The 20,051-nt window shown below is 42.1% G+C and overlaps 3 protein-coding genes across 3 annotated transcripts; all 3 read left to right on the plus strand.

Moving 5' to 3' along the window:
- Positions 1 to 344: 344 nt before the first annotated feature.
- Positions 345 to 4,724, plus strand: LOC124152278. Its single transcript, XM_046525154.2, has 4 exons — positions 345 to 468; positions 1,201 to 1,758; positions 2,462 to 2,527; positions 3,609 to 4,724. The coding sequence occupies exons 1-4, from the start codon at positions 393 to 395 to the stop codon at positions 4,196 to 4,198; spliced, it is 1,290 nt and encodes a 429-aa protein (XP_046381110.2). The 5' UTR covers positions 345 to 392; the 3' UTR covers positions 4,199 to 4,724.
- A 2,259-nt stretch (positions 4,725 to 6,983) lies between these two features.
- LOC124152266 lies at positions 6,984 to 8,252 on the plus strand. Its single transcript, XM_046525142.2, has 2 exons — positions 6,984 to 7,068; positions 7,684 to 8,252. Exons 1-2 carry the CDS (start codon positions 6,984 to 6,986, stop codon positions 8,250 to 8,252), a joined length of 654 nt encoding a protein of 217 aa, XP_046381098.2.
- A 749-nt stretch (positions 8,253 to 9,001) lies between these two features.
- On the plus strand, positions 9,002 to 10,698 carry LOC125378082. Its single transcript, XM_048392925.1, has 2 exons — positions 9,002 to 9,107; positions 9,824 to 10,698. The coding sequence occupies exons 1-2, from the start codon at positions 9,065 to 9,067 to the stop codon at positions 10,399 to 10,401; spliced, it is 621 nt and encodes a 206-aa protein (XP_048248882.1). The 5' UTR covers positions 9,002 to 9,064; the 3' UTR covers positions 10,402 to 10,698.
- The last annotated feature ends 9,353 nt before the right edge of the window (positions 10,699 to 20,051 follow it).

The following is a 20,051-nucleotide window of genomic DNA, read 5'->3' on the forward strand; positions in this document are numbered from 1 at the left end:
AACAAACAAACAAACTTTATTTTCGTCTGTCTAGGATTAGAACATTCAAAATGGCGACTTCATTCTTCTGTGTCATTTTTCTTTCAACATTTTTATCGGACAACTTTCCACGGCGTGATTCTTGCAATTCTCATTTAACTAGGTGACATACTAGTATACGACAGTAAGTCTGTTGTTTGAGGCAAAGATTTTTCCTCCCCTGAAGTTGGCACGCCGTGTGTATTACATAAGAGTTTAAGGCAACGTTCATAAAACTCAATCACAATATGAGTCTACCAAACTTTATGAAAAAGTATCTATATCTGTATACAACCGATGAAGCAACGACTCATTCATGCTGTCTGCTTCATACCAGTAATTAAACACCACCCATCTTCAACAACGTCACCGCCATGGTTCCGTCAGTCAAGGTCATCGGGACGGCACTGGTCTTCCTGTGTGTGGCGTTAGAGAGTGCCCGCAGCAACTGTGAGTAAACTATACCAACGTGTTCAAAGAAAAGAGGCATTGAGTGAGCATGAACATGTGCGTGTGCGTGTGCGTGTGCGTGTGCGTGTGTGTGCGTGCCTGTGTACGTATCAAGGTCTTAGGGACGGTCCTGAACGAACACGATTCGTTGTTTGGAAAGTCGGTCTCCTTTGCCTTTATCAGTACCGTGCTAAAAATTACTTCTACTACTACTACTACTACTACTACTACTTCTACTACTGCTGCTGCTACTACTACTAATAATAATAATAATCGTAGCAGAATACATAGAGGATATTGGGGTCACAGGTGGCCCAGTCCTCTAAGGCGCCGCAATTCGCTGTGCAGAGTTGCGTCCCTTGGGCACACCAGGAACCTATGATTGTGGGTTCGAATCCCGGTTCGCCTCGATTATGTGTCTAGGTTTGTCAGCACCATACCCGTGCTCGTGGGTTTCATCGAAGTGGTAAACGTCTGAGACCTGCATCGCTTCGGGCTTTCCTCCCACATTAAGCTGACACGCCGCGATATAACTGTAATACTGTTAAAAGCGGCGTTAAACCCAACTCACTCACTCAAATAAAGGATATTAGTCCTACTTTGTCAATACCTTCTTTAGCTCATCGAGTGACCAACAAAGTTGATGTTCACATGTTTTCGTTAAAAAGTTTTCTGCCGCTATCAACTATACTGACTTACGCTGACTCACAACCATCGCTTTTGTTCCCTCAGATTGTAACGTGGCCATCAACACCGACATCGTCATCGCCATCCACGACAGTGCATCAACGATGCAGTCGTTTTGGGGAGGGTTAGTTATCTCCCCTGGTTTAGCCAACTTTCTCCGCTCATTCGTCACTCTCTTCGACTTGACCAAGGTCCGGATCTCGCTGGTTGCATACGGTACAACGACACGTGAACTCACCGGCTTCACAAACCAGCCACAAACGCTGCAGACCGCGTTACGATGGAGGCCGGAATTCGGAGCAGCAAGAACCTATGACGCTGTCCGCTTCATCAGCAACCAATTCAGAGCAAACGCCCGCCCAAACACAGCCAAACTCGCAATCTTCCTCACCAACAGAGCGTCTGATAATTATATAGCTACAGTGTCCGAGAGCATCCAGTTGAGGGCGGAGGAAGTTGCTGTCATCGGCGTGGCTTTCGGACAGAGTCCTACCAGAGAGTTGGTCATGATGGCGGGAGGGAACGGCCAACAAGTCGTCTCCACGACATCAGATTACCTTCTGATACAACAAAGCCCAAGGATCAAGAGGACCATCTGTTATCGTGAGTAGGACGTTAGGGAGGAACACAGTCTGTTGACCACTTCTAGACTTTTTAAACCAGCAAGCCATTAAGTTCAACTGTCAACATGACACAGGGGGGCACGGGTGACTAAGTGGCATGCCAGACACTGTTATCGTGGTTCGAATCCCAGTTCGCCCTGATTATGTTTCTTGCTTTGTTAGCACTATACCCGTGGTAAACGTCTGAAACCTGCATCACTTCGGGCTCTCCCACATCAAGCTGACACGCCGTGCTACTAAAATACTGTTCAAAGCGGCGTTAATTAAATTCAACTCCCTCTATCACACTACTATCATAGGAACCCGAAGCTCTGATCAAAGTAATGCTATTTTATGCCTTTTGAATATATATATATATATAAACTTGAATCCCTCTCCGAAACAGCAAATGGGCTCATTATGAATACACGTACATGTGTTACAGTCAATGTGTAAAATGACTGAAATTTTTACTTAAGCACTTTACCAAACGTCAAACTATTTCAGTCATTTTACAATTATTTTTCCATGTATTATGATAACGAATTCCAAACATTTTATTTCATCACCCAGTGACAGAAAATGATACGATTAAAAGAAAACGAAAGTCAATGTATTTCTTAATATATATTTTTCGGCTTCTATTCCTTTGTAGTAAGTGACTTTTTATGCGTGTTTATATAAACAAGCTTCGTTTTTTATAGTTGTTCAGCTGTACCAGCAAATATTGGCGAGACGACCCACTACAACTTCGACGGTCACTCCACTCTGTAAGTATTGGGCTCTGACGTCATGTCGTTTGTATTCCAGTTGTGGAGACCGCCTCCGTGGTCTAGTGGTAGAGCGGAAGGTCCGGGGTTCGATCCCCGACCGCGCCATACCAAAAGACGTTAAAAGATGGTACTTGTTGTTACCCTGTCTGGCGCTCGGCATTAAGGGGCTAAAACAAGTCGGCTCGGAGTCAGTATACTGTGTCTGAGTGGGGTATTCATGTTAAACTGCGGCATGGTATCTCAATGTGCTAGCACTATAAATCGGCATCAGTCCGCAGCCACACAAACACACACACGTACATGCACGTAGCTATATAAGTGCAATAATCTTGGACGCGACGTTAAACCCCATTTCACCTCACCTCACCCGTGGAAAAGGACAACCGACGAGCACACGCTGGGCGCTACAATGCGCTGCAATTCTGCGCAGACATGTTGCCAGGACATGCTGGTCGATTCCACATTCGTCCTTGATTCTAGTTTGTCTTCGGTGGGGTAGCCTTGTTAATGAAGCAGTTGCTCGCCACGCTGAAGACCAGGGTCCGATGCCAATTGGGGACAATGTGTGAAGCGCATTTCTGGTCTCCCGACGGAACACTGCGTTAATCAATACTCACTCACTGACTCTCGTTGGGTTTTCCACTCATAAGAAGTCGGCACGCCGTGATAACTGAAATACTGTTTAAAATGGCTTTAAACATAACTCACTCACTCGAGGAGAAAGCTCTCTAATACTGGCGTGATCAGCTGACACAACTTATCAGCTATATCAGGACAACCTGGTATTTGGACAAAATGTGCTTGTTAATGGTGATTCTGATACAATATTGATGCACTTACACAAACAAGCATTGCTTTTGGGGCTCTGTGACCTAGTGGTGTAAGAGGCTGTAATTTGCCGTGCGGAGTTGCGTTCCGTATCCATGCCAGGATCTGATGATAGCTGATTCGATGATACTTGATTTTTCTCACCTTCTATTACCCATCCTTGCTTAAAGCGTCATCAAACTGAGCTCACTGTCCCTGAATCGTTTTGGGATTAATAATTTAATAAATACTCCTATAATCCGTGTTTCAGCTGTCGTGTCAAACATCATGCTGGTGTTAGACCACTCAGACAGTACCAGACGTTTTTCGGGCCTCACCTTCACCTGGGCATCTGCTCTTTCCAACTTTGCCAATGCATTTGCCAATCGTATAGCTCCCGCTAACGGAGCCTGTACCATCGGACTCACAACGTTTTCCGACACGGCGACAACACGACAACAACTTACAGGTGACGCGACCACCTTCACGAACGCAGTGAATACCGTAGCAGGTGACAGCACCATCACCTTCGCCGGATCCAACATCGCAGGTGCCATTACCCAGGCTGCCAATGAACTTACGAACAACGGCAACGCAGGAGCTCAGAAAGTGATTTACGTCGTTGTTGACGGGTCTCCGAACGATGCAGCCGCCGTGGAAGCTGCTGCCCAAGCCGCCGCCGCTGCTGGCATCACCGTATACGCTGTCTCTTTGCAGACGCTGAGTGGCCTGGCGGTGACACAGGCGACTCTCGACTCCATCGCACAGGATCCTGTCCGGACATTCCCGAATCGGGACGACGCAAATCTTGTAGATTTGACAACGAGTCTTCCTACCGCAATCTGTCCCCCTGTCCTCTAGTAATGAAACGGGGACGTGTGTTTCTCACATTAAGATCATTGGTGATCTACGGTGTCGGGTTAATTTATTGCCCATAGAATACGGGTTAGGGTCAGCGTTATTGTGAAGTCTCCCTGATACGTTAATGCTCACTTTAACTTCTTTGGGTGTTGGTCGTCTTAATTAAGTTTAAATCACGATACGGATCTTGGTACTTGGATTACGACTTACGACTTTTATGGACTATGAACACTTTCTGTAAATGTCACATCAACATTGCCAGTTTATCGACCCCTAATTATCATCTGTCTTGACTATCAGTAGTCTTGCGCGATTTTGATGTCAACTAAAGATATTTTAAATGGTGTTTTGATGTATTGTTATCGGGTCATGGCTAATTGCAACAGTGTTTGCACATGGAGGGCACGGATCTAGCTTATTGTGATGCATGTGTTGAATGTAAATATTTATTTTCATTTAATCATCTATGTCATGTAATTTATGAAAGATGAATACATTGTTTAGAATCAATAAATGATTGCCATTTTGTCTTAATTTTGTGTTTTTGTATAGAAACGTCTGGAATAATGTTTATTGTATTCACTGTTATTGTTGTCTCATGGTGTTTACACAATACAATTTGGTAACAGTTAAATGCAACGGCTGTGCTGCTACGAACAAGCGGGACAGAATTTCAATAAGTTAAACATCATAATTATTATTTAAAAGATGCTGGCTTTCACGACATCCTTGAACTAGAAGAGAACATGATTTCACATGATCCAAATGTGCACGATTGAAATGTTTGTATAATATATCTTGGTCCAGTCGTCTAAGGCGCCGCGTTTCGCCATCAAGAGACACGCCCCTTTTGTGTACCCGAGACTTGTGATGGTTGTTTCGCATTCCGGTTCGCCCTGATTATGTTTGTTGGTTTGTCAGCACCATACCCGTGCTCATGGGTTTCCAAAGGTGGTAAACATCCAGGACCTGCATCGCAACAGGTTTCCTCTATCACCAAGCCGATACGCCCTGATATGACAGACACAGCGTACATAGTGGCGTCAAACCCAACTCACTCACTCTTTCAGCAAGTCAGTCGTGTTAAATGATGTTCCATATCACACGTCATTACGGGCCTTGACTTCGCATACCGCGTCATCTTATGTAGTTTATATATATTCGGAAATAAGCCCTACTCCTTTTATTGGCGATACAGATACTAATGTACAGTAATTATAACGAACGTGCTTATAACGAACTGACGGATATAACGAACTTATTTTTAGTCTCGGCCATTGCGAATATATATATATATATATATATATATATATATATATATATATATATATATATATATATGCTTACAACGAACTCCGGTTATAACGAACTGAAATTAGTAGTCACTTTGAGTTCGTTATTACCGTAGTTTACTGTATGCCATTAAACACAAGAATATTTCCAAAATCTGTTGAAAACATTCTTGAACATATGAAAGTAGGAACTGTCGAAACGAAATAAAGGACCCAGTCAAGAAGGAAAGCGAGTATTCGGCACAACTGTTTGAGAGTGCAATCATCTGCAAAATTCACCTCATTACGATGTCATAAAGTTAAAGGTCACCAAGACGTATTGTAAGGCTGAACATCATACGGTAGAGCTGAAATAACTGGTTCACGAGGTCATGACTTGCACTTCCCATACAGCATCCCAGCAAGATTTGCTGATAGGGGAATGTAACAAACAACAGTAACAATCAGTAACACATATTTCCTACAGCAATAAGATAAAGAGGATTGGATTAAAACAATACACAATTATTCTATTTTGGTGTTATTCACAGTTAGCAACGGAACGACGTTTTCTTAAAATATAAAATCATACAAGTAGTCATTTATTTACTCAATCTTAAGGCGATGTTCTTGTAACTATCGGATTTTTTGGTCCCCCGATCACCTAAATGTCTGGCTTGTTTACAGGCCGCCGTCAGGTGTACTGCTGCGCGGCGTCAGACAATACATTTTACCTTCTTTATGAATTTGCGTGGATGGCGTGAACTATCAGCAGGGCAGGACATGCTTGTTCTTTTCGCGAACAGCTTGTGTCTTCACTGATATTTAGTGGTACATTCATATGACTGTCCCAGCTATTTTGCCGCTATTGTACCGCTGTTGGTGGTTTAAGGAGAAAAAGAGATGATGTACAACACAGTATTTTTATTCATTTCTGATACAAATTTGTTGATTCGGGCCTTCATTTTTGTAAACAAATGTGAAACATTTCAGAACCTTATCTCCTACACTACTACAACGTACATCCCACCTGCATGTTACGTACAAGCCATGTCTCCGGGCGGTGTTTATCATCTTAATTATATTAATCTGTTCTAATCAACATGAAGTGACATCGTTCTTGCTTACGCTCGATTTGCGGAATTGGGACAGCGCTGGATGTTTGACCTCAGTCCAGTTCGATCTTGACCCCCGGGCAGTGGCCACTTGGCTATATCAGATGGAACAGTGGAAGCGTTATCATTCTCGTCTGTCCATAGTCTGTACTGCGTCCACAGAGAGAGCATTGTATGTTTGTTTAATTTTTTTAACGTACACCATTTTCAGCAAGGTCTGTCTCGGTGGATTTACCGTCAAATGTCCAAAACTGAGTTAGGCTTGAGTGCCATTTAAGTGTGGTTCTACCATTGCGACTAAAGGCTATTTATTTTGATTAGAATAATTTGATTAAGATGTTTTAGATATCTGTTTGTTCCCTTGTAGACATTCACGTATTATTGCTCGCTCCATGACAGATGGAGGTCCTGATGTCGTCTGCTCGCCTTCATCTCGTCTGCCTGGTCGTGTGTTTCCTGTTGGGGGGAAATGCCTCCGCTTCACGTGAGTAATCGGGACTGAAACACTTCTTTAATGGAGAAATATATTTGAAAAGGACAAATGCTATCTTACAGAGTGTCCGTATACTCAGATATATATATATATACATGGTTGCACTACCCAGGTGTCGGTTTATACAAGTGCTGAACTAATTAATATCAGACAGGTTTTACTATTTTACTTTTAGTATTGGTGTGTCATGTTTTCTGAGACCAAAACCATCGAACGTGATCTACACACACCACTGATAAACATCGACAACTTTTGATTAATTCAAATGATGTCGAATGAACGATTTCTGGATGAACATCATGCGATACGTTCATAAATATAAACAATCAACGCAAAAGAATAATGATCAACTAAAACATATTGCATTGGGCGTAAAAGACAAAATAAGGGGGGGGGGTTTAAATGAATGGACCCCTGAAACTAAGCACATGCAAAATGTCTGTGCGGGCATATTGGCTTCAGAGGATGATGTCTTGTATATTGAAATAGAACTGACAACTCTGAAGATAAAGTACATTACCGTATTTAGGTATCGTGTCATACAGAACACTTTCATTGACCACAACTGTATAATTAACATGTGGCTTTATTCGATGACGTTTTCAGCATGTTCACTGGCCATCGACACCGACGTCGTGATTGCCGTTGCCGACTCCAAGGCGACCATGTATCACAGTTGGGGAGGAATCGTCCTCTCCCCGGGGCTTGTCCACTTCCTGAAAACATTCGTATCACAGTGTGACTACAGTAAAGTCCGAATATCCATTGTCGCAGTCAGCAACACCGTCAGGCTCCTTGCGCCATTTACCAACAACCCAAACGACCTTCACCTTGCCATTCAGTCTTGGAGACCGCAGTTTAAGGGAGCAAAACGCTCTCTAGCTCTGAGGTCCATCAGATCGTACTTCAAGACAGACGCTCGTCCAAAAGCCGCCCGCATCGTCATTGACGTCACCCCACAGCAATCCGAAAACTACTTCGCCACACTGTCTGAGAGCCTGCAGCTGAGGGCGGATCACGTCGCTATCATTGGCGTCGGTTACGGTCGTTACGCCCCCTCTCAAGAGTTGATGGCAATGACCGGAAGTCGTAATCGAGTCTTAATAACGGCCAACGATTACTTCCTTATTTACTTCGTGAAGCCAATTAAGCAACTTATTTGTACACGTGAGTAAAACAGAATTATCAGATCGTGAAAAATAACGTCCATATTACCAACCGAATTAACGGTTAAGATATATAGCTGAAAATGTAAATAATGACATAAAACTAAATTGAAACTATACGCCCGTAATTTTATTCATATTTTCTTTGACAGTGAGCCAGGCATTTCAGAACAATTTGACCAAAGGTATGTACTTTTTTTCACAATACTGGATACCATAAAAATTTCATACCGGAAACGGAATGAAAACTACATCCGAAAATCAATACCCCGAGGTGTTCAATTTACATGTCGCAATTCTCCATAGATAACAGTGAGTGAGTGAGTGAGTTGAGTTTTACGCCGCTTTTAACAGTATTCCAGTTATATCACGGCGTGTCAACTTAATGTGGGAGGAAAGCCCGAAGTGATGCAGGTCTCAGACGTTTACCACTTCGGTGAAACCCACGAGCACGGGTATGGTGCTGCCAAACCTAGAAACATAATCGGGGCGAACCGGGATTCGAACCCACAATCATAGGTTTCTGGCGTGCCCTAGGGACGCAACTCTGCACAGCGAATCGCGGCGCCTTTAGACGACTGGGCCACCCGTGCCCCCCCATAGATAACAAGGTGCGTGAACACCACCCTTCATCCCCAGTTATATAAAAGGTCTAGATATCTTAATAGTAATTATTTGATAAAGAAAAGAAAAAATCAATTTCTAAACGACGTGTAACGCTTTCTATTCCTATTCATTTTGTAGTTTCATTAACTACCTCTACCGCGACTACAACGACACCCACAACAACTACAACGCAAACAACAACGACTACGGCTGTGATGGTTATGACTACGCTGGTTGATGAGGCAACGACTACCGCCGGTAGATACATTACTTTATCAGTCAAACTGCTATCTTTTCAGTCATACATTAGACAGGTTATAAAAAACAGATGTGTTCTGTCAATTTTGATTACAATATTTTACCAACTAATCAAAGGCATTATAAGACAATATTTCACCCATGTACCGTTAGGTCTGAAGCTCTGGAACCATACGCAGCACCAAGAGTTTTAAATGCTTTCTTTTAAGTGGGAAAAAATTAAGTGAGTGAATAGTGTTTTATGTCGCCGTCGTCCATACTCCAGCTTTATTTTCCCCGTAGAATAGAATTGCAGTTGTATTGTCATTGTCAATTGTCAACCCATCGAGGCCTATTCTGACCCGTAATCGCCACGAGGTTTGGTTTTTAAAGGTTGGTTGGTTGGTTGGTTGGTTGGTTTGTTGTTCAACGCCGCACTCAGCAATATTCCAGCTGTATGACGGCGGTCTGTAAATAATCGACTCTGGACCAGACAATCCAGGGATTGATATCAAGAGCATCGATCCACGCAATTGGGATCGATGACATGCATCAACCAAGTCAGCGAGCCTGACCAACCGATCCCGTTAGTCGCCTTTTACGACAAGCGTAGTCACCTTTTACGGTAAGCAAGGGTTGCTGAAGACCTATTCTATCCCGGAATCTTCACGGGTCGGTTTTTAAAGGAGGAGGGAGGGGTTGTTTCACCGCAATTACGTTTTCGTTTCTTTCAATAGGTACTATGGTGGACATTGTGGTGTTGTTAGACCACTCGGCCAGTACAACCCGTTCTCAGGGCCTCAATGTCTTCTACAACCCCGCCGTCATTGACTGGTCCAACATGTTCGTCGCCAATCTCCCCCTCGACAGATGTCCCGTCGGCTTCACCATCTTTGAGGACAATGCTCAGACACGACAGACCATCACCAGCGATAACACAATGTTAACCGGCGCCATCAACGTCCTAGCCACCGACAACACCATCCCCTTTGCCGGTTCCGCGGTCGACTTAGGCATCACCGAGGCAACCAGCCAGCTGATCAACAACGGTATTGCTGGAGCGAAGAAGGTGTTGGTAGTCCTCATCGATGGATCGTCTAATAATGATGCTGCTACGGAAGCTGCTGCTATTGCTGCCGAGAATATGGGGGTGGAGACGTGGGTAGTGACACTTCCGACCCTCATGGGCATGGCTATCACACAGCCCCAGCTGGAGGCAATTTCCCGCAGTCCAAGTCGTATTATCAGCGTGAACGACGACCAGGAGCTTCCACCGGTTGCAAGCAATTTGGTCTCTAGTATATGTCCTATGTAGGCCTGGTAGAGCGTGGAGTCAGCGTTTCAGTGTGGTCAACTGTCTGAGATGCTCGTGCAATGTTTGACAATTTCTTTGTTAAAACGGATTGTTCAAAGCTACTTCTCTTTACTGTAGCAAAAGGGGCGGTCGGGTAGCCTAGTGGTTTAACGCCGAAGCTCGTCATGCCGAAGACCCGGGTTCGATTCCCGACTTGGGTATATTGTATGAAGCCTATTTCTGGTGTCCCCCGCCGTGATATTGCTGCTTAAAGCGGCGTAAAACCATACTCACTCACTTAAGCTAAGGCTAACATTCTTTTGCACGATGCGATTCCCCTTGTTTTCTCCGTTGATTTGTGATATCTGTAAACTACTAGTAACGTTTTGATAACGTTTATAATATGTTTGTCAAATACGTTCTTAAACACAGCAATTTTTGACTCAGGTACATGTTTAATTAAGGTGTATTTACTGTGTCATGATTGTAAACTAAATGTTTCTTTTCGAAATCGAATAAAACTGATTTATCGGATGAAGTAATTTACTTATATATATTCAAAGTGTATATATGATCATTTCTGAGCTTTAAAATAATATGTGAACATGTGTCCATCTCCTCGTCTCTGACTACATAGATCCTTAAAACAATGTTTCATTCCAGCTTGCGGTGGGGTAGCCTCGTGGTTAAAGCGTTCGCTCATCTCGCTGAAAACCCGGGTTCGATTCCCCACATGATGTCCCCCGCCCTGATATTGATGAAATTTAACAAAAACTGCATGGAACCACACACACACACACTCACACCCACTCGCATGACGTTGTTTTGAGACCCACGAGAGAGGGTACGGTGCTTGTAAACAATCAATCATAATCAGGACGAATGACGGATTCAAACCTGCAATATTAGGATCCTGGTACGCCTAAGGGAAACAAGTCTGCATGGTAAATTGCGGCGTCATAGTTGACTGGGCCACCCATGCCCGTATTTGATTCATAATTTCCATCCTTTCAAACAGTTCAATTTTCCAAATAGTTTTGATAAAGTCTTGACCCCTTAGGGAGATTCCATAATAGGTTATCAGTACGTCTTTCGTGTCGTAAGGACTCACAAAAATGAAAATCTCGTGACTTTGACTCTGGATAGTACCAAATAGCATGGATCGTTGGTCATGATGTCAGTCACTGTTAATACTTTGTCATAGAGCTTGACTATGGTTCACAGCGGCGTTAAACATGATTCACCCACTCGTTATATGGCTATGGGAATAGTGAGTGAGTGAGTGAGTTGGGTATTACGCCACATTGAACAGTATTCCAGTCATACGTGTCAGCCTAGTGTGGGCGGGAACGATGCAAGTCTTACGCGTTTACAACTTTGGTGAAACCCACGAGCATATGACGGATTTGGTGCTGGCAAACCAAGGATCATAATCCGAGTTCAAACCCATTGGCATACTAAAGGGACGAAACTCCGCACAGCGCCGACGCCTTTGACGACTGCGGGACCACCATAGCCTCAATTACGGAAAGATAGATTCAGTGCATTAATCTTTTCAATATCTTCAACTGGACCCTTCTACAGTTACCTGAACGTATTGCCGTTCCGCGCCGGCATGGTCAATGTAAGCCATGACCCTACAACTCGCCTGGTCAGCCAAGAGTCATTTAAATCACGGCGTCATTGGTCTATCGTACTTATGCCCCCATTTCACTACGACCACGAATATCCCGAATCACCCCGAATCACCCCGAATCACCCCGAATAGGATTTATGTTCGTAGATAAACCTCAATCATTTCTTGAAGTTCTTAAATGAATCTTATCTGATTCCCAACCATTCGTACAGTTCGCGGGAGTTCGTCGAATCGGAGAGAAAGTTTTTATTTGTCAAACACTTTCGTGGAAGGGTCCCCGAATTGCAATTTCGTGGCTGTATCGTAATCCATTCGTAATTAATTCTTATGTTCCGTAACAGCTTCGTAATCGTTTTTTTGCATTCTTGGTTATTCTTAGCGATTCGAGACTCCCAAAATTTCTTGTCCTCAACCTTAAAACGTCCAGAAACAAATACGAATGTCCCGAGTCAACTACGAATTATGTAAGAATTAAATAAGAAGACAATCGGCATATTCGTAACTTAGTCGTAGGCGATTTTTACAATTCGTGCATGATCCGTATATGAAGCTTGTAATTCGTACATGTTTCATAACCCATTCTTGGCATTCTTCCTATCACGAATTTCGAAAGTTTCCGATTCGGAGTGATTCGGGATATTCGTGGTCGTAGTGAAAGGGGGGCATTACTCAGAACTATCTCCATCGGCATTGCTGTGTCGGCCCTCACACACAAGGAATTAACACAACACCAGGTTTAAACTCACAAACTTTTACTAACGCTTCAGTCCATTCTGCAAATACAACTTCTGAACAAGGTTAGACTCGTTACAGAGTGGGAAAACGGAGTGGTATTGATTTGCTTCAGTCACGGGAAAACCCCGCTCTACTCTGCTAGTGTTAAAGATGTCTTTTTAAAGTGATTTTGTCTGATCCTTCGTTGTCACATGTCATAATACATCAATTTAATTCGTTAAAACTTTAATCTAGGAACTTATGTGTGTCGAAATCGGAAAAATACCGTAGCTTACGTGACCTATTGAGCATCTCTTTACAGATTTTCTGAATCACCCTGTTTAGCCTTAACCGATGAAGGTGTGTTCTCTGATTAATTGATTAACAAAGGTAGCGTGAAAAGTCACGATGATAATTCGGAAATATTCTTTTTCTATCGATTTCTTTCTAAACCGAGACTTTGTCACCCTATCTGTGTACAATACCCTCACATGCTTGCATCTATCGCGGCGATAATCATTATTTCAAAGGCTTAATTTGTCACAATTCTAAATGTTTATGAGATGCATTTTAACCTTCTAACAGTATATACTTGTTTATAATCATTGTTAGAATTAACGCAATTTGTTTCAAATAAATGTTAAATTAATGTAAACATTTAAATTAAATTGACTTTTCAGTTTTATTGAGAGTGAAGGTATTTTATATTCTGCAAATAAAACCAATTCCATAATCACAAGAAATCTCTGCTACAATTGTAAACACATCCATTAAACCATTTCATGTTTTTCGCTCCCGAGCTCCTGTAAAGTTTTTCCCTATTAGAAGTGGTCATTGTAATGGTATTTGGGGCTATCTTGACTCACTTTGAGGCCCAACACGAGGAAAGGGATACCCTGCAATAAAATGGTTGAAACATGGACCATAACATTTAGGACATTTCACAATACAATATCATCTGTTTGAACACCACAGGAGAGAAGCCCCTGCTGGTCAACTGAACTCCAATCAATAGAATAGCAGATGATCAGAACCTGGTATGTTACTATATGATCTTAGTTACCAGTTGCTCCAACATTAGCAAGAACTGCAAGTGGAATGACTCCTAAAATATGATATGTCAACGCCGGAGAATAACGAGTCTCGATTGTCCCGAAATGTTGGGCCTAAGAGACAAATCGCGGGGAAAGTGGGAAAAAGAAATTGGGGTACAGCTTCGTGAAAATAGAGGAAAGGTTATCTACCTTTGTAACTGTACTTTAAAGGCTGTGTTTACCCTGTCTGGCGCACGACAATAAGGGAGCTCAGATTCAGTATACTGTGTTTAAGTGGGGTATTCATGGGTATCAGTGGACCCGCCCGCCCGCACGCACGCACGCTCGCACCTCTATGTAAGTGCAATAATCTTGACCGCGACGTTAAACCTCACATCCCCTGACCTCACGTTTTAGAAGGCTCCATCTAAAGGGCAGACCATTTTAAAATCATGACATTGACTGCATGAAAATACTTTTGACATGGTATGAATTTTATCCATCTTTGTTGCAGATCTTATTTCGTCACGATCTAAACAATCATGATCTACGACCCATACGATGTCACACAAATTATCCTTCCATGATCCGGTGTCCCCGCCTCGCTGTATTTGAGTAAATATTATAACCTCGTTGTTATCTTCATTTAATGTAAAACTTCAACTCCAGAGACTAACAAGACACGATTATCCGCCGAAACAGATTACACTAGGCATTAAGGCAAAAAGGCAAAAAAAATGTTAACATTATTTGAATGGATCATTGAAAATCATGATGACACAAGGTGTTCGCGAACAGGGTAAGCATGTCCTGCCCCATTCGTGACCAACTCGTGTTATTCCGGGACAAGCCGAATAGCGACTCGTGCCACTCTCGTGGCCATTTTTGCAACCAGGTTCCGTCTTGGCGCAAACGGGCATACCTAAAACAATTGTCAACTCGTTGTGTAATGGTTCACACATATTTCCCCGTATATTATATATATTTTAGATTCAATTTAAAGCAGATCTGGACATGCGGACTAATACAGTATGTTTGAACACATTTAACTGTGTCTTGGGTATATTTTAGATGCAACACACATGTAAAATCAAATATTATTTCTGAGGGATTCTTTGACAAAGAACTTGAAATCATACGCGCACTCTGATTGGTTTGTCGTATTTTCGCACATAACATTCATCGATAGGGGGACGAGTCTTCTTGCAGGTTACGGAAAGGGGCGAGTGGTGACGAATGGTCCTGCCCTACCGGTAGCACGCGTCACTCACAATTTGCATAAAAACGGAAGTGTTTGCTTGTTGCCTGAGGCGGCACAACATTATTCCAACCAATAAGTGTTTCGAGAATGGCAAATATTTCAGCAGAAAATACAGAGAGATGATTAATAAAAAAAGCAATACCATAACAGTCAATTCTGGGATGGTCATACACAAATAGTTCTGTTATCACAAATGGCCCCAGAGGCTCTGTGAAAGTATGTGTAGAGTAAGAATATCTCACAGAAATTAACAACACATTCGCCAAGAAAAAGACTGTCCATTTCCAGAACATTAATACACCAATACACCAATACCACGTTTGAAATGTTGGGTCGACAGAACATTGACGCTTCCAACCCTGCATATCTGTATATCTACTCCGGGCGGTATCAGCACATCATGTATATGGTCACCAAAACAGTGCCAATGGTATAAACATTCACCCATGCAAAAATGAACACGTGAGATATTTCCTTACTATACGCACGAACTACTACAAACATAATACCCTTCATTCCCTACAGAGGGGGCACGGGTGGCCCAGTCGTCTAAGGCGCCGCGATTCGCTGTGCAGAGTTGCGACCTTTTGGCACGCCAGAAACCTATGATTGTGGGTTCGAATCCCGGTTCGCCCCGATTATGTTTCTAGGTTTGTCAGCACCTTACACGTGCTCGTGGGTTTCACCGAAGTGGTAAACGTCTGAGACCTGCATCACTTCGGGCTTTCATCCCACATTAATCTCACACGCCGCGATATAACTACCACTTCAAGCTAATGAAGAAAAGAACACGACCATCACAGAAAATAAAGTGTCTGCACTCTTCAAAGATGGTCTTAAATTAGGGGACATCTCTGTTACTGGTGTGGAGCGAAAGAAAAGCGCCAGTAAAAGACCAGGCATAGTGATTGTGCGGGTCAGCAATGCTGAGCAGAAATCAAGAATAATGAAAAATAAGTCAAAGTTAAAGCAACACAAGCGATACGAACATATCTACATTGAGAACAACATGTCTCCTGTCGAGTTGAAGACACAGTATAGTCTTTTGACCCTTGTAAAAGAACTAGATAAACAAGACAAATTCTATGTTAAAGGTAGCAGTATTTTTAAAAGGAAGGTACAGAATTAGGATTTGCGACTGTGCCATTGGAATTGTGCTGGTTGGTCCACAAAAAGTAACGAAAACTCTATTTTCAGAGAAAATCTTATCAAGGCTAGTGAATATGATATCATTTCCCTCTGTGAAACTTTTTTACGCGACGATGAACAAATACAAGTTGAGGGTTATAAATGGTTCGGTCATAATAGAAAACAAGTCGACAAGAAAGCTAAACGGGGCTCAGGAGGCGTAGGATTCCTTATCAAGAACAGCTTAACCAAAGTGTTCAAAATATCAGTTTTAGATGATACAATTGAAGATATTTTATGTCTAAAATTAGAAGCCCGTGACATCACCCTCTGTGCATGTGCGTGCTATCTCCCACCTGCAGGATCATCTCGTGCAAGGGACCCGGATCTGTTCTTCAGTGACTTGCTACACCAGGTGTACACATATCAGAATGAAGGTATCTTGTGTGTGTGTGGTGATTTCAATGCTAGATGTGGAATTCAAATGGATTACATTGAGGGAGTGGACAAAATACACCCCAGGTCAGTCATTGATTGCAATGAGAATAGCTATGGAGCTATGTTTATCGACTTCCTTTGTGATGTCAACTTCTGTATGTTGAACGGGAGGGTTGGTGACAGTAACGACTTTACGTATGTGTGCACTACAGGGCGATCGGTCGTTGACTATGTTGTAGTACCGCACGAGCACATTTGTCACTTCACAGAATTTAAAGTTAAACCTATGTCAAGTATTATATCTATGCTTAATATTCCTGTGCCTGACAAAATCCCAGATCATTCTGTGCTCGAATTAAAAGTTGCTATCAATGTTTTTGATCGGTACACTGTTGGTATTGCCCCAGACCGGCCTGAGAGACCCGCTCATAGACCAGATACCCCTTACGATTTCTTGATATCTCAGGACGATGTGGTTCGTCTGCAAGACTGTATCAAACGCATTGAGTCCAGTTTGAATGCACACAATCGTCTTAATGAAGCTTACGACAGATTCACATCTCTTATCCAACACGAGCTTAACAAATGCGCAAAACCTAAACCGGTTAATAATCATAATGTTCAAAAACGTAAACCATATTGGAACGACGAGTTACAGCGTCTGTGGTCACTAACATGCGCTCGAGAAAGGGAGTGGTTAGCATGTAGATCACCAGGCGTGAAAAGAGCCAATCATCAGTTATATATCAGTCAGAGAAAATACTTTGATAAACTACATAGAAAATATAAACGTTCCTATCAGCTAGAAAAGCAGAAGAAACTGACAGACTCGTTTGATAATACTGACACAAGAGATTTCTGGAAGATGATTGGTAGATTAGGTGTAGCTAACGACCGTACAGGTAAGTCGCCCTTTGAGGTCAGAGACACCGAAGGAAATATTGTTTGTGATACTAGTTCTGTCCTTGAAAGATGGAAGGATGACTTTGAGAATTTATACGGTTACGACCCACACCCTGATAGAAATTTTGATAATGAACACCTGGATAATATAGTGCAAGAATTATCCAATTTTGTTATAACAAAGGAAGATAAAACAAACTGTGATCCCTTGAACGTCCCTATAACGTTGGTGGAAGTAGAGAAGGCAATAGAACGCGCTAAATCCAGAAAGGCGGCGGGTATTGATAATCTTCCTGCTGAGTGTCTGAAAAACCCTGTCTGCGTTGACATATTGTTTAAAATAATGACTCATTGTTTTAATAATGGTGTAGTACCTGATGCATGGCAACAGAGTATCATTAATCCTATTGCTAAATCTGACACCGATGTTCACAATCCTCTGTCATACAGGGGTATCTCTCTTATTTCAGTACCCTGTAAAATTTATTGTGACATTCTAAATGCCAGATTGAGTGAGTGGTGCGAAAGAAATAATATTTTAGCTGAGGAGCAAAATGGCTTCAGAAAAAAAGGAGCTGTTTGGATCACCTCTACAGCATTTGTACAATAATCAAAAATAGAAAACAATCAAAATTATCAACATTTTGCTGTTTTATTGACATGAAAAAAGGCGTTCGATAATGTAAACAGAGATTGTTTATGGTTTAAAATATTAAAAAATGGTATAAACGGAAAAATGTTTGAAGCTGTTAAAAGTTTATATAGCAATGTGAAGTGCACTGTGAGAGTAAATGGTCTGTTTACACCCTGGTTTAAGGCACCACGGGGACTAAAGCAAGGATGCCTTGTCTCTCCATTATTGTTCTCTATTTACATCAACGACCTGGCGGCCAATATAAAAAGCATGAACTGTGGTGTTGATATAAATGATTTAAATATTGGTATTATGTTATATGCTGATGATATTTTATTATTGGCGCCCACGGAGGACAAACTGCAAAATATGTTAAACGTGGTCAATGAATGGTGTCAAAAGTGGAGACTTACAGTTAATCCTACAAAAACTAAGATTGTTCATTTTAGGCCTACCAATACAAATTGCTCCACAACCAACTTCTCAATTGGAGAAACTCTTTTGAAGTATAGTAATAATTATAAATACCTTGGTTTGTGGCTTAACGAACACATGGACTTTAAGTTCACAATAAATGAACTGGCTAAATCGGCAAGTCGAGCTTTTGGTGTTTTATGTACAAAATATTTTGATGCTGGTGGTTTTACTTATGCAATTTACACTAAACTGTATGAATCCTTTGTTCAGCCTATTATGCAATATGGTGCTTCCATCTGGGGATTGTATGAACAAAAAAAGTTAAACACTCTGCAAAACAAAGCATGTAAATTTTTTCTTGGCCTTAGACGTAATGCGTCAAATGTCGCCGCCAGGGGAGACATGGGTTGGAAATCATGTGTCACTAAGCAACGCATAGAAGTATTTCGCTTATTCTTCCGCCTTAACAGTATCGAAATTACAAGATTGCCCCGTGTCATTCATGCTTGGTCAAGTAAAAGAGGGCGCTCATGGGAAAAGGAGGTTTACAAGCTAGCTAGAAACTTAAACGTCTTCGACTTGATCGATGTCCATTCGATGACACGTGGCCAGTTCACTCTCATTAAGCAAAAATTATTTCAAGTGGATGAAACTGCCTGGTTTTCAGAGCTGTGGAATGATGCTAATAACCCTAATGGTAATAAGCTGAGGACCTATAGATTGCTTAAGAAGGATCTAGTGCCTGAGCCCTATGTCTTATCAAACTATATCCATAGAAACACCAGAAAATATTTGGCACTTTTACGCAGTGGCAGCCTCCCCATTAACATTGAAAAAATGAGGTACAGTCGTCCCCCTATCCCCCTTCAGGATAGAACTTGCCCTTTTTGTTTTAACTCAGTAGAGACTGAGGTCCACTTCTTAATTGATTGTAACATGTATGATGATTTACGTTATGATGTAATGAACGATATGTGTGAATGTATGCCAGATTTTGAAAACTTATCTTCAACCGAGAAATTTATATCATTACTCAGATGTGAACTCGGGTGTTATACTCTTTGTAAGCTAACTGATCAAATGTTCCAAAGACGCTTGTCACTCATTTGAGTCTGTGTGCGCTTTTCCGTATGTATGTCATTATGCTTGCGAATTGTAGTATTTCTTCCTGTGATCAATGTTATACTTGTAATGCTTATGTTGAGTGTCGGTGAGGATAAATGCACCCCTGTGTTGGGTGTGTGTGTGGGGGGTGGGGGTGGGGGTGGGGCGTATAATCTACGTATGGTATATGTGTACGTGTGTGCGTAGTGCGTGTGTGTGTGTGTGTGTGTGTGTGGGGGGGGGGTTATAATGTACGTAGGGTATGTATGTGTGAGTGCGTGTGTTTGTGTGTGCGTGTGTGTGTGCATGGTATGGTGGGGTGTGTGTGTGTGTACCTACGTGTTTGTGTATGATTGTGTGCGTGACTTTATAAGTAATTTGGCGTGTGAGTGTGAGTGTGCG

Source organism: Haliotis rufescens, unplaced genomic scaffold (genome assembly GCF_023055435.1).
Source record: "Haliotis rufescens isolate VD_foot unplaced genomic scaffold, xgHalRufe1.0.p SCAF_11, whole genome shotgun sequence".
Classification (NCBI taxonomy): Eukaryota; Metazoa; Mollusca; class Gastropoda; order Lepetellida; family Haliotidae; genus Haliotis; species Haliotis rufescens.